Source organism: Dipteris shenzhenensis, chromosome 21, assembly GCF_047967505.1.
Source record: "Dipteris shenzhenensis isolate YYH24624 ecotype China chromosome 21, Dip_SZ_1.0, whole genome shotgun sequence".
In the NCBI taxonomy this organism is placed as follows: Eukaryota; Viridiplantae; Streptophyta; class Polypodiopsida; order Gleicheniales; family Dipteridaceae; genus Dipteris; species Dipteris shenzhenensis.
The window spans coordinates 23,946,800-23,960,955 of record NC_141616.1 but is presented as its reverse complement, the minus strand read 5'-3'; the positions used below and the strand labels follow the sequence as shown (position 1 = coordinate 23,960,955).

At 44.1% G+C, this 14,156-nt stretch overlaps 1 protein-coding gene across 1 annotated transcript in view; it reads left to right on the top strand.

Annotated features, from left to right (window-relative positions):
• The window catches only part of SAP18 (SIN3 associated polypeptide P18), a 39,632-nt gene extending 26,675 nt beyond the window's left edge, over positions 1-12,957 (top strand). Inside the window, exons 2-6 of the mRNA XM_087392691.1 lie at positions 1,801-1,833; positions 11,886-11,996; positions 12,284-12,379; positions 12,502-12,576; positions 12,665-12,957. Coding sequence (XP_087248817.1) covers positions 1,801-1,833; positions 11,886-11,996; positions 12,284-12,379; positions 12,502-12,576; positions 12,665-12,697 — 348 coding nt within the window. The 3' untranslated portion in view covers positions 12,698-12,957. The remainder of the gene's footprint in view (positions 1-1,800; positions 1,834-11,885; positions 11,997-12,283; positions 12,380-12,501; positions 12,577-12,664) is intronic.
• Positions 12,958-14,156: the final 1,199 nt, after the last annotated feature.

Genomic DNA, 14,156 nt, shown 5'->3' with positions numbered 1-14,156 from the left:
AGCAGATAGGGAATTGGTCACATCCAAGCACATGGCATAAGACGTTAGGTACCGATATCCTGTCCTTTCAAAATAGGCTCGGCCTCAAAAACCCATTCAGGTGAAGTTTGAGTGGGTATCTCAAAACTAGGCGGGGTGAAAACTTGTTTTGCCGGGAGAGAGACTTGTACACCTATCTCAGAAAAAGAGTTAAGTGGGTTTGGGTCCTCACTCAACTTGTGCCGTGTCATCCTCTTCCATTGCTTTTGTTTTGAGGGATAGTTTGAGAAAGATTACGGGGCCCAGTCTGGTATGCTGCGGAGTCATCATCTTTGGGCTCCTTCCGCTTGGGCAGCTTCGTTGGATGCTTCACATTATAAACGTGAACAACCTGAATATAGTGGTTTACACATTATAAAAATGCCTCACATTGACATTTCTGATTTGGCAAAATATGGAGTCATTTCTTCCCAATTCCATATATTTTTCTGCCTTTGTACAACTAAGGATTCTTTTATCACTCAATGTAGTAATTTGATCACTTTACTATTACACGAGATATAATCCAAGGAAAATAATGAAAAAGGTACGCACAATCTTAGATATGAAGTCTTTTATCTATGGTGTATCGGCCTTAGGTATGTTTAGAATGATTGAACATAAGCTGAAAACAAAAAGCGGGGAGCTAAATAGCCCGTTTTTCTTTTAGTTTCAAAAGAGAGGTTGATTGAGTATGCTTGTGCTTTCTAAGTTAGGAATGTAATTTTGCGTCTTTGTAGGAAGCAATACAAAGTGTAAAGGTGTGGCCCGAGCTTGTATTGTGCCTAGCCCCTACTAACAGCCTTGAGCTGCTGAAATGCTCTGTCAAAGGTAGACAGCCGATCTACCTCTTGGTCGTCCTCAAAGGCTGTAATCATCCGGGCAACGAATTGATGAGGCACATAGCCGGCACTTTTCTTCAGGTATCCTTGTGACGATGAGTAGCTATCTGCCTCAAAATATTCGTCCTAGAGAGAAGAAACAATTACACAGGGACAGGCATGAGAAATAGAGACACTCTAGACTTTATAAATCTAGACCTAGTTTAGGGTTTTTAGATTCCTAGATAATGCAGAAGTCTTATGTGACGTTACATTTTTTTGTTGATGAGATGCCCTAGTTGAGCTTACTTGATGTTAGATTAAAAAATGACCAGGTGTTGGTCCAAAAACTTCATCAGAATTGCAAAAAACTAAGCATTGACTCTTAATATCCTTTTACTCTCTCCTCCGCACACACACAAGTTTGAGAATTGGCTATTTATACCTCCACACACACACACATGTACACACACCTCCTTGCCTCTCTTAACGTCACATAATTTTTTGTGTAATTTCCGCTGTCAATTAAGGGCAAGGCAGTGCCTTCAAGCATTGATGCGCCCTTGTTTTGTACTGCTTCAATGACTGATTGAATTTCCTTTGTCTTGACTACAATACCCTAAATATGTGACTTGCATCCACTAAATGGTTGACTTGCATATAGTTACCAGAATATATATTTGGAGGGTTTCAAGTCAGTTCACTTTAATGTTGTCTTACGATGTTTGTTCTATTGTTTTTATTATGTCTTTATTCCTTTCCTCATTTACAAGAGGATAACTCAAATTGTCTTATGGGCGGAAGTAGAATGTGCTCTCTTAGCAAGAAGTCCATGTATTATACGTTCATTGCAAAAAGGACCCTTGGAAAAACCATTGTAATCTGAAAACTTTGCCATTGATGCATGAATTGAAAATCCGCTTGTGATGGTCCTGATTATGGTTTTGTTGTTTGTTTGCAGACATGTCCATTACTGCTACGCGTATTTACGAAGGTGAAGTAGCTACCGAGTTCTATAGTCTGAAACTTATTGTATAAGTAGGATTTATTTCAATGGCATATTAAGTAGACCTATGAAAAGAAAGCATGTCTCTTGTCAATGTTTGGTTCTTTTCATAATACATTGTGACCAAAGATATGAATTATGTCCTTCTCAAAAGCTGTATACCTTTCTTAGCATTGAAAAGCAATTAGTGAGAACTCCTAGAGTAGCACCATTACCTAGAGCAGCTCATGAAGCTTGGTTGCGGCATGCGATGATTTAGGAGAAGTCTACAGCGGGAGGTCCAGTAAACAGAGCCTGAGTTTGGTTCTGCCTCAGCATGTGTTTGCTGTAGGTGTTGGTACAAATTTGGCCGGTTTTGGACATCTATATATGAGATTGTCTGTGGCTGTACATCTGTGTGTACTTTCCCCTTATCAGAAGGGTTTCCCTATGCATGCACACGGAGTGCGTATGTTTTGTGATCTTTCCCGCAGACCCATATTCCGCTATGTAAGAGTTGGCTGTAGCAAGCGACTCCTCTCTTTGACATGGTAGTTGCCAACCAAGGATAGCTGTGTCTTTCGAGTCGAGCTCGTGAGTCAGCGTCGTGGAGATCTACACCTTCTCCAAATTGAAGGGTGGTGTCCTCGTTGAGAAAGAAAGAGCTTCCACATTCAGGTGTGTGGTTTGGCTTGCAAATAGTGCAGAAAAACTTCAGGTTACCTATATTTTGTCATGGGATCCAGCTACTGCATTTTGAATTTTAGCGAGGCTGGAAGTTGGAGAGAACCAACTATCCCATGTAGAAATTGAAGATTCGGAGTCATCTAGTGGCCAGGGAAAACCCAGGGGGTTGACCAAGTCATGGAGCTGAAAATTTGTTGACATGCTCGGTAAAGATTGGGACTTGAGCGTTCCATATAAGAAAAGTAGAGGGTAAACACTGTACTCCGGTATATGATTCAAAGTGCATACTTTGATAATACTAGCACTCAAGATATTCCTTGAACATGATTTGGGGGATCTGATTGAACAAAGGTTGCATCAGGGCTCATCACTGAATGAGGTAGAGAGTGAGCTTATTTAAAGGAGAAAAAAGCAACAAAAGAAATACTTTTTTTTTTTGGTGGCAAAGAAAGGAACCTTCTATTAATGCTTGAAAAACTTCATACAAAACAGCAGCCCCGAAGGTGCTGAGTATGGAAAAAAACCGATAAAGGCTGAAAGAGCCATCCTAGAGAAATCCAACTCACTTCTAGGGAATCTTTGGTACAGGGGTTAAGGGGCCAGGTGGGGGGACTATACAACCAGTGAATTTCTTGCGGAGTGAATATGTAGAAAACTCCCGCATGTTGGGATAAGTGTGATCAAGGGCTTGCTCTATGGTGCATGTGTGCATCTAGGGGAGTCACATGTGTGTTTGTGTGTGTTGTAAAGGCACATCAAGTGCTATGATGTGTCTAGTGTGTGACCTAAGTGATGATGTAAGCCAAAGGCCCCCACATGGGAGGTTCCTTTGATTTAGGCCAGTCCCACTGATGTAGGGACTGATTCCCACTGATGTAGGGGCTGATTGCCACTTATGTAGGGAAGGTGCTACCTTCTCCCTTTTTCTCTAAGAGAGAGACCTCTCTCTCACAATCCATAATAGAGAACTACATTTTGGTTTCATTGTGCTCTCACTCCTCTTCCAAGATGCATCTATTCTATCCTACGGGATTTTACACTTGGTATCAGAGCTTTAGGTTCTAGATCTAGCCTAGCCTAGCATTAGATGCTCTCTCTAGCATAAACTACTAGTTTTTTCAAAGCTTCTTCATCTTCTCCATTTTCCTCTTTCTTCCCCAAATCTGTGAGAGCTCAGTCTCCCATTATATGCGACCATTGCTCAAACCCTTTGAGCTGTAGACTCCTCGTGTACGGGCGACCTTCCAGCTGCAAGCAATTAGAGAGATCTCTTCTGTACGTGCAACGCCAACACGAAGATTGCTCGCCGATCTATCGCATAATGCCGCCTTTGTGCATACCCATTTGCAAATTCCATTGAGCTCAAGTTGGACGACACTACAGGCAAGCTGCTGATGAAATCTGAGCCCGTTTGGTCAAGAATTGGAGGAGAAAACGCCAAAAAAACCAGTCGATTTTCTCAAGCTTGGCTATGGCGACCTGGCACAACATTGCGCACTTCCTTGGTGGAGGACCTTCTTTGGTATAAGGCCTTTCTTCCTGCATAAAAATTCCCTTGAATAGAGCTATGAGCTATGAGAATTGCACCCTCCAATCTACTCTGATCTCTGTTGACAGAATTTTGTGCATCTAGGGGAGTCACATGTGTGTTTGTGTGTGTTGTAAAGACACATCAAGTGCTATGATGTATTTAGTGTGTGACCTAATTGATGATGTAAGCCAAAGGCCCCCACATGGGAGGTTCCTTTGATTTAGGCCAGTCCCACTGATGTAGGGACTGATTCCCGGGGCTGATTGCCACTTATGTAGGGAAGGTGCTACCTTCTCTCCCTTTCTATAAGAGAGAGTCCTCTCTCTCACAATCCATAATAGAGAACTACATTTTGGTTTCATTGTGCTCTCACTCCTCTTCCAAGATGCATCTATTCTATCCTACGGGATTCTACACTGCAGGCCAAGCCTTGCAGAAACGTGCGTGCCTTGCGATAGTTGCCCTAGAGCCTGGGGTTCCACGCTCCCAGGTGGAGCGTAGGGTGTAGATGATATCTAGCCAAATGGTGACCAAGGTAGGCGAGGGTGGAACCGGATGCTTACCCATCACCAGACTACAACGAGCAACCTAAATGTTCCATGCCGTGATATTGGCTACTACCTCCCACGTGCCATCCTCCAGAGGGGAATGAGGATCCATGCTATCAAGGTGGACCGCCTCATGGAGGTCTATCCTCTGAATGCTCTGACCTTTTATCGGGTAAGCTGGAGAGACCTTATCAATCTTGAACGTGTGACCTCCCTTAGTCAACTAGGCTACCATCCCCCAGGTGTAGTCCTTCTGAAGGCTTTGCATGCGGGTCATAATCCTAAGGGCTCCCATCCAGATCCTCATTGTGATACGACAGCTCCAGAGGCAGTGAGGGATCGTCTCCAAAACTCCCGCAGAGCAGCAGTGGCATTGCCCTCCACCCTTATCTGCTCCAACCATGGGCCTATGGGCAAGCCTCCGTGGCGGACAGCGAGAAGAAGTAGGAGATCTTTCTCGGCTGCAAACTGGATCATAGATGTGTCCAAAACTTGGAACGGACCTCCTTGGGGCACCCTTTGGGCCACCCAATGTCTCTCCCTCGAAGGGGTCCAAGTCGAAGAGTCCATCTGAAGCCTCCTGCCAATCCAAGTGGTATAGGAAAAGAAGAGCTTCTTGTCCACCTGCTCGGTGAGGCCGATCCTGGAAGGCCAAAACCACTCTCTTGGATACAATTGGACCTCCCTCAGGGGCCTACCTTCCCAAAGCCAGAGGAGGGGCATCTTGCTCTGGGATCCCCATTCTCGAATCTCTCGAGTCTCCTCATAGCCTGTGAAGAAACCGATGGATTTTGTCCAGTTTATCCGTGCACCCGAGGCCTCACAATAGATAGCCTGGGCTCCTTGGACTCTCTCTAAGCTCACTGTGGTGCCCTCTACATACAAGGCTGTGTAACTGCAAACTCAGAATCCAATAGCTCCTCCTCCTGTCTGATTGGGAGCCTCAACCCCGTGAGGCCCGCCTAATGCCTCCGCCACAAAAAGGAAAAGAAAGGGTGCTAGGGGACAGCCCTGGCCGACCTAGCGTGAGAGAGAAAAGGCCTCGCCTGTGTGACTAGAGCTTCCCGCATAGAGTGTAGAGACTTCTCTTATCCATCTGTCTAAGAAACCCAACCTCTGCATAGTGCCCTCCAGGAAAGACCACTCCACCTGTAAGCCTTCTCAAAATCCAAGAGAAGGATGGCCAAGGGCCCCGCCAACCCAGGTGCCTCGTTGGAGCCCTTGTGCTTGAACTTGACTGCGTACAAGCATTGAGGATTGCCTGTACCTTTCTTGAACCGATAAAGCAAATCTATGGGGCTCAAGCACCTCTGCCTCATCAACAATCGCGGGTTGCTCCACATTTGGAACCACTGTTAGTGTTGGGTCTAGGACTGTCTATGAAGCAGCCTTCGACAAGAAGTTCAAGTCCCTTCTCACCGTTAGGTGTTACAAGGCCGATTGTCACCACAATGTAAATACCTTAAGTCAAAGTACAGTTGACCATTTATCTGATCATAATTAAGGAGTTTTCATATGTGTTAATTATGGTCAAAGAGTTCTTTTAATGGTCAAAGAATTGACTACGGTTAAAGATACTTGACTCTGGTCAAGTAAGCCTGGTCGTGGAGACTTGGTTCATTACCAAGAGGGTTAATTGCGGTTAACCAGAGAACTACAGAGCTGACTACGGTTAGAGAGTGTTGACTCCGGTCAACGAGACTTGGCATGCGCCAAGAGGGTTAACTACGATCAACCAAGATGTGCCAACTTCGGTTGGAGAGACTTGACTATAATTAAGATGCCTCGACCCTTGGTCAAAGTCGCTTAATTATGATCAAGAGCGTTGACTTCGGTCAACCAGAGAATAAATATATATTTTTATATTTGTTATGTGTGCACATGTGTTCAGTGGGGATGCCCACCATGACTAGAATTAGTCCACAGTGTGTTATTTGCATGCAAAGCGCTAACAATTAATGGGTGCCATGGTGTGCTTTAATTAATTATTGTAGGTACTAGGAAGAGTTATTTTCCTAAGCGCAATGGAGCCTAACAAGAATCTAGGAGGCGGTTTGCGTGACCAAGTGCTTCGAAAGACTCCAGAGTTGCCCTTAGTGGCATGTAATTAGGAAAGTAATGTAGAATTTGACAAGTGGCTTGTTGCCAAGAAAGAGAGCCTAAGAGCTCATGTAATTTCATTCACGTTTGGATTTTTGTATGAGCATCTCTACGCTGATCTGTGTATTCACTTTCTCTCAAGAAATAAAATACCTTCGGGGGGGTCCAACCTGACGATTGTCCTGGGCCCTAGTGTATCTGTTGAGAGAGGGAGAGTGGGAGAGAAAATGAGAGTAACTTTGTTGTCTTTACGAAGAGGGATTTCATCGATCGCATCACAGAGACATATGAGTAGATCATGCAGCTTGTGAAAGACTCCATTGCCAAAGCACATGAGGCCTACCAAACACAAGTCAACAAGCACATGCGTGATGTGGGTTACAAGGAAGGGCAGTGGGTTTATCTCCGGATCATGACCAAGCAGATTGGGAAGAAGTGCCCAAAGCTCTCACATCTATTCCTCTTTGTTCACTCCGTTTAGTCTTCACAAGCAGCTGTAGCTTGAATGAAGAGAGTTTGGACTACCTTTCGATTAGCCTTCTTCTTTGGTGCTAGCCTTCGTCATGCTGAGTCTTGCCTCTCACCTCTGGAGTGCCGACAGAAACTCAGTACGAAGACTTTGTATAAAGGGATGCTCAAGTATGTGTGGGTGTGTGGATTTGTATGTGAGAGAGCATATGTTTATTCTATGGTCTACACACATCTAATGATCTGTCTAAATAGTGAAATCTTGTGCATAAGAAAATTCTTCCAGTTTTTTAAGACATGGATCATTGTAGATAGAATGCTTGGTCTCGGCTGGAATGAGCTTACGTCTCTCAAATGCAACTAGTTGACTGTTCTGCTCCAAGACTACTCCTATGGACTTACTCCCATGTCGGGGGATTTTGAGATCCAAGCCTTGGTGCTGGTAGTCAAAGATGATATCCACTGCCTGAGCTTGAGTGGCCTGCTGTCTTCCCACCGTGAGATCTTTAGAGTGGCTGAAGTGACCTCCGTGTTGCTCTCCGCCTACTATCCCACGAATGCGCCATTCAAGGCAATGGAATTTGTAAGGACGAGAGTCTATTGGGCTTGCTTGATGGCTTCGGTGGAGATGATATCCTTTGAACTTTCTAAATGTGCAAGAATGAGGACCTTTTGACCACCGATGTGGCTGGAACAAGTGGGAAACGTGTGAGGTTCTCCCTTCCGTTGATCTTCAATCTCCTCAATGGACATTGATGTCTGTTCGTGTGAGTTACGGTTTTGGATGGACCACTTGACGTGGCTTTGTCTACTCGGAGTTTCTTGTGCTTTTTGTGGCCCTGCACATGACAATGAAAACACTGGTTCTCCTTGGCGTAGGTCGCTCAGGTTGCTACATCCAAGAAACTGCCATAGACGTTGCTATCCTTTGTCGTCCAGTTCTTCTTTTGTTGCCTATTCATAGACTTTTTCTGACAATGGACTTCTTGCTGTAGGCTGCCTTGGATCCTTGACCCTTGTGCATGAGCTCAAAGTTTTGGGCAAGCTTGTATGCACTCTCATAATCCTGTGGCCTGAAACTTGGGACATACCATTGGATATCTGTGTGCAACCCATGGAGAAACTTACCCAACTTTTCACGCTCCTCTTGCTCAACTGAATGGATACATGTGAACTTGTTGGCATAATGGTTCACTGTCTCGGTGTCCCCCTTGTGGATCTTGAAGAATTGACTTTGCAATTTGTCTTGATATCTTTCACATCTCATTGTCTTCTTAGGCACAATCGAGAGATAACTCTCGAACTGGTTGAGAGTTATTTCTCAATTGAGCCTTCTGGGAGATGAAGCTTTGATGGGCTGCGGAACTCTCTCCCTTGTCTCCTTGTGGGTGGAGTAGAGAAATGAGGACACATCGATCCCGTTCTTCCTTCTCCTCCCGATTGCCACTGTCTGAGCTCCTTGGTTTCTTGTGCCTTGCGATCACACTCTTCTTTTACCTCTCGAGCTCTCTAGTGGCCTGCTCACGATCATACACATTTCCTAGAGCTGAAGCATGCATGCAAAAAGGCTCTTTGATTGCTGTTGCTTTATTTGCATCATGGTCGACATCGTGGCTACCATTGTGGAAGATTGTCATCGGGCCTTTACGACTACCGGAGGTCGGTGGAGGGGTGCAGGAAGCAACTTCTTTCTCCATACAATTAATACATAAATCATAGGATAATTATAAGCATGGTTAAATTTTTGTTATTGGAAATATTTTGAGTCTCTTTGTTTACTAATGATTACGTCATTTTTTGTGCACAAACATTGGTTCCAAAAACGGGATTATGCATCTACTTATGGAACCACTTTTATATCATTTTGGACACTTTTCATAGTGATCCCTTTTTATAACTTCTATTATTAGGTGGGGAGTAAGTTCCACATGGTGGGCTTACTCCCCACCATGTGGTCTTACCTCTGGGTTGGGGGTGGGCCACACACACACACACACACACACACACACTTTTTACAAACACACACACGCACACACTCACATACACATACAAATATCCTCACTTTCACATTAATTGTTCACAGAGTCAACCTTAAATACCCCTAGCCCTATTGGGCAGACATTTATTCAGTTGTTCATTTCCTTCTTCTCAGATTCTCATGCTCACCTCACAGCTTCCACTTGTGTTTGTGAGTAAATTATTCTCAGTTAAGTCAGCAGTTAGTTGGAGAGACTGTGGGTTAGTCTTTGTCCCTACTACATTGGTATCAAATCTTCAGTTTTTCTTTATTGAGATAGGCAGGTTCAGTCAGGGACAGCCACTGTTTTATGGTACAGACAAGATCCAGAATTGACACCATGAATGCCAGTGAGAAGTCTCAACCCCATACAACTGAAAGATTAAGTACTGTATGGAAAGGTAAACCTTCACTGCAAAGGAATGGAAAAGGTACTGTGGAGAAGGAACTCCCTCACTGTGGACTGAGGGCTGCTCTGATACAGACTGTTGGCTGCTGCTGCTCGGACTGAACCGGGCCTGTCAGTAACCCTGTAGGGATCATGGTTGATGTCTGGCCTGGGCTGATCTGCTGCTGATCCAGTGCTGTTGGCTGAGGACTGCTGTGCCAACTCAAGCTTGAAGATGGATGGAATGAGTGGCCAAGGGGGCTGCCTTATATAGTCCCCAAGGCCCTGAAAAGAACCTGCCTATATGGCCGACCCAAGCTCAGATCTGTCCCAACCAAGGTTTGATTTATGGATACTTGTCAAAAGGGTATGCTCTTTTGATGGGACACTCCTATGAGGCACAACACTTTCAAGGAGGGCACTTTGATTTTACAGCTATGCATTATATGGAAAGGGTCACACACTTCACAATGCACACCTCTTCATGCACATATACTTTTGTTGGGGTAAAGGCACATTGCCACCCCTTTATTAAAGATAGGACATCTATGACTGTCTTAAGACAGTCATAGGGTAAAACCTAATCCTAATAAAACTAATGAGTTTGTGGTGTGGCTCATCATTTCACACCCGCACATTTGAGTCTCTCTCTCTTTCTCACACTCTCTCCCTCTTGCTCTTCTTCCCCCTTCCTAACTCTCCAACTGGTATCAGAGCCTCTTCTCCCTCTACCCTTGCCTACCCACCCCCTCGACCTCTACCTAGCCTCTGCAAGGGCAGTAGCGCAGCAAGGGCCAGCGGGACAGCAACGGCAGCGCAGCACTGGTCGGGTCTGCTGGTCCACCGACTGCCACGTGGCTGTTGATGTGGTGCAGCTAGGTGCTGTGCTGATGTGGTTGTTGATGCACCTGCTGATGTGGCAGCCCAGCATGCCACGAGTTGTGGATGTCCATGACACGATCTTGAAGTTTTTGATAGAAACTGAGACAGTAGGATTGCTCTACTTACTAGCAGCTGCTGAATCTGCTTCTGTACGTCTGGAGCATTGGTGTATAAGTCCTCATTTCTTATGCATGGAAGGGGATAAAGAGCTTGTGCTGCACCCTAGTCTGTAGATTGGAACCAACTGTGCGGTCTGCTGCCCTCTAGTCTGTAAGTTGGATCCAACTGCGTGGTTCGGAAGTTTTGTAGAGGAATGGGTCGTCGAGAAAGGTGAGGTTAGTGGTATTGGCACCTCAAAGCATGAAAAATGTGTCCTTTCACTTGTATAGGTTTGGATGGCACATAAGATCTTTAGATGCTGTAGAAGTAAAGGATCGTAAGTGCATTGCTTGGCATGAAGTGTATGATCGTTCACCTATGGGTTGTCTCCCTTCAATGACAAGGTGCACCCTTCATTAACGGTGCCAGTATGCAACCTTTTTTTGCAATGCCTGTGAAGGGAGTGTGTCTCTTTTTCAAAGGGTTGTCTGTTTGTGAAGGGGTGTGTGCCTTTGGGGAAGGGTGTCTGCTCGTGAAGGTGTGTGTCCTTTACAAAGGAGCGTGTCTTTCATTCTAGGACAGTGTGAGCACATAGACATGCAAGTCCATTTACGTCGTCTGGTGACCCTGAGGGATGGAGAGGCCTCTTAAGGATATCTGAGAGTATGTTGTTGCCTACAATGGCCTCTCTCATAAGGAGAGTGAAGAGCCACACTTGAAAAGGTGTGCATCCCATCGGGTGGTTGCATGAAGAGCTACGTAACGGCGCGCCCTTTCCAAACCTTCCAGAGTAAAAACTGTTAGGAAAGGATTTTAACTCACAGATCGTGACAAGTTAGCCTCTGTATTAGTAGTAATGGCACAAAGATACATAGCATGCCATTACATATTTGTGGGTGCACCCTTTGGATTAAAAAAAAAACCTTGTGTGTTTTATTTAAATATTTAGTGCTCAATATTTTGCATGTGTTGTTCAAGTGTCCTTGTTCTGGGGGACCATACACTGGAATGTAGTCCTCTTTCTGTTCATAGCAAATGTTTCGTTCGAAGTTCACAATTTATCGTATAGGGATATCACATCCTCGTCCATATTCTTACCTGGAATTGCTACTGAGAAATTGTCTACAGTGTTTGACAAACCAGCCCATAAAATGGTGGAAGGCCCTCTGTTAACACGACTTTGGTGTCATAATTGCTAGCAGAACTTGGAGGAGTGGGGTTGCGGCTGCGTGCTTCCCAAAATGAGGCTCCTTGATCTTGTATATAAACATGTGTCAACAATTCTTTATTGTCTCTAGCTTTTTACTGCATAGTTTTTTTGTTTTGGCTACTTGTGTGCAGACTGGTGGTCACCATACTGTGGAGGATTTTGCTGTGAGGGGTAAGGAACCAAAAGACGAAGTGCAAATATATACTTGGCGTGATGCAACTCTTAGAGAGTTGACTGATTTGGTGAGATATTTTTCTGCATTGAGCTTGTTTTCTTTCCAAAGATTCCATGAACTTTATGAGTTTGTGCTATGCTAATTGTGTGAGTTAGTTTCCTTACCTTTTTGGTGTGGGTTTTCCCCCTCAATTTGGGTTGGGACAAGGTGGTTTTCTGGTCTTTTGGTGGGGGCAGGGGGGACATGCTGATTCTTCTCTTTGCCAGATAATTGTGTAGGTCAACAGCTTTTCTAGCTTCTGTGACTCCCCCCTGATGTTTGCCTTGCTGTGTCCTCCTTTTATGGATTTTAAAGGTGAAAGAAGTCGCTCCAGCAGCAAGGAGAAAAGAAGCAAGACTATCTTTTGCTTTTGTTTATCCTGATCGCCGGGGTCGCAATGTTATTCGTAATGTATTCATCATCTGCATCCTTTTCTTATTCATCTCACAGGCCTAATTTCTGTTTGTAAGTTTCCATTTGTAAGCATAGAACTGAATTTGAAGTAGGACGAATCTCAATTTGTATATTGCCAGGTGGGAATGACACATGCTAGTGGTGGAAGACGAGGGGGTGACGAAAGTCGTACACTTGCAGAGCTTAGCTTTCAGGTACATTACAGAGATGTAATTGCAGGTGTGGTTTGAGGGTATAAGTTTGAGGGTATAAGAGACGTACTAAAACTTCATTCTTGTGCAGACGGGAGATTTTCTAGATGTGGCTATATTTTAGTCAGGGACATCCGTCAACAGGGTGTAATTCTTATCCAAGGTCTAGTCTGCAACAGGATGTTACTGACATCAAATTTAACATGATATATATTTACAACACTTTGCTAGCACAAGCAAGGCTTGTCAGTTAGATGGAGTTCATACATGGTCTTACTCAGAAACAATAAGCATATTACATTGGTCAGTGGTCTTTTGACACAGATGTATGACTTGGAAATGATGTCAGGCCTTCAATCTTAGAAGGATGTGTTGCTTGAATAACCTGTACAAATTTTTTCTGATACATGTATATTAGGCCATCCTAGGCAAGGCATAGGGGGGATTTCAAAGTCTTGGGATGAAGGTATTTTTGGGTGGTTTTCTTCCAAAGGCTAGGCTAGCATTAAAATTATATTTCACGTGCACCCATGTTTAGAGTTGACCATACCCCACTTTGCAAGTAGAAGGATGTGTCACTCAAGTGACTGGAACGATTTATCCACTTAGGGAGGATTTTAGACCATCACTCTACTTGAATTGATTTAATAAATTAGTTTTTTATAGAATTATGAATTTGGCCCTATGAGAGGTCTTGAGGTGCGGGTGCCTATCACCTGCATGATATGATGATATGCTTTAATTACTTCTACAGATTAGTTTTTTATAGAATTATAATGGCATGATACAATTTCGATCATTGAGTTGCCTACTAACGGTCCTCACCCCCCCTATTTGGCTAGCCACAAATGACACAAGGAGATTAAGCCCTAGTGCATGAATCAACCTGTTGTACATTGAAACAAGAGGCAACAATTGTCATCACATCAAGCTCATTACACTAGAATCCACAATTTGTCACAGTTGCAAGTTGCCACACCATTGCCATACTTGTTCATCGCATGGTTATTTTGGGCAAGCATAGAGTAATGTGATACTTGTTCATTGCATGGTTATTTTGGGCAAGCATAGAGTAATGTGATACTTGTTCATTGCATGGTTGTTTTGGGCAAGCATAGAGTAAAGCCTCTTGAAGGCACTAGTATGGTTCCTTTGCATCTCCAAATATTTGGCCTTTGTGGATCAGGTGACCTAATAAGGGCTCCCACCCTCGCACTTATTAAATGAATTCGATGAGATGTAAGCATTTTGCACCATTAGGCCTTACATTCAAGGAATTTATTATGTGGGATACTAGAGCACCCTTCCTATATGTTAGGGCAATAAGTTGCCCCCCCAAGCCACATTGCTCATACTTGGACTTGTTTCATTGTTTGAATGAGGCTTGTTCGTTGCATGGTTATTTTGGGCAAGCATAAAGTAAAGCTTCTTGAAGGCACTAGTATGGTTCCTTTGCATCTCCAAATATTTGGCCTTTGTGGATCAGGTGACCTAATAAGGGCTCCCACCCTCGCACTTATTGAATGAATTCGATGAGATGTAAGCATTTTGCACCATTAGGCCTCACATTCAAGGAATTTATT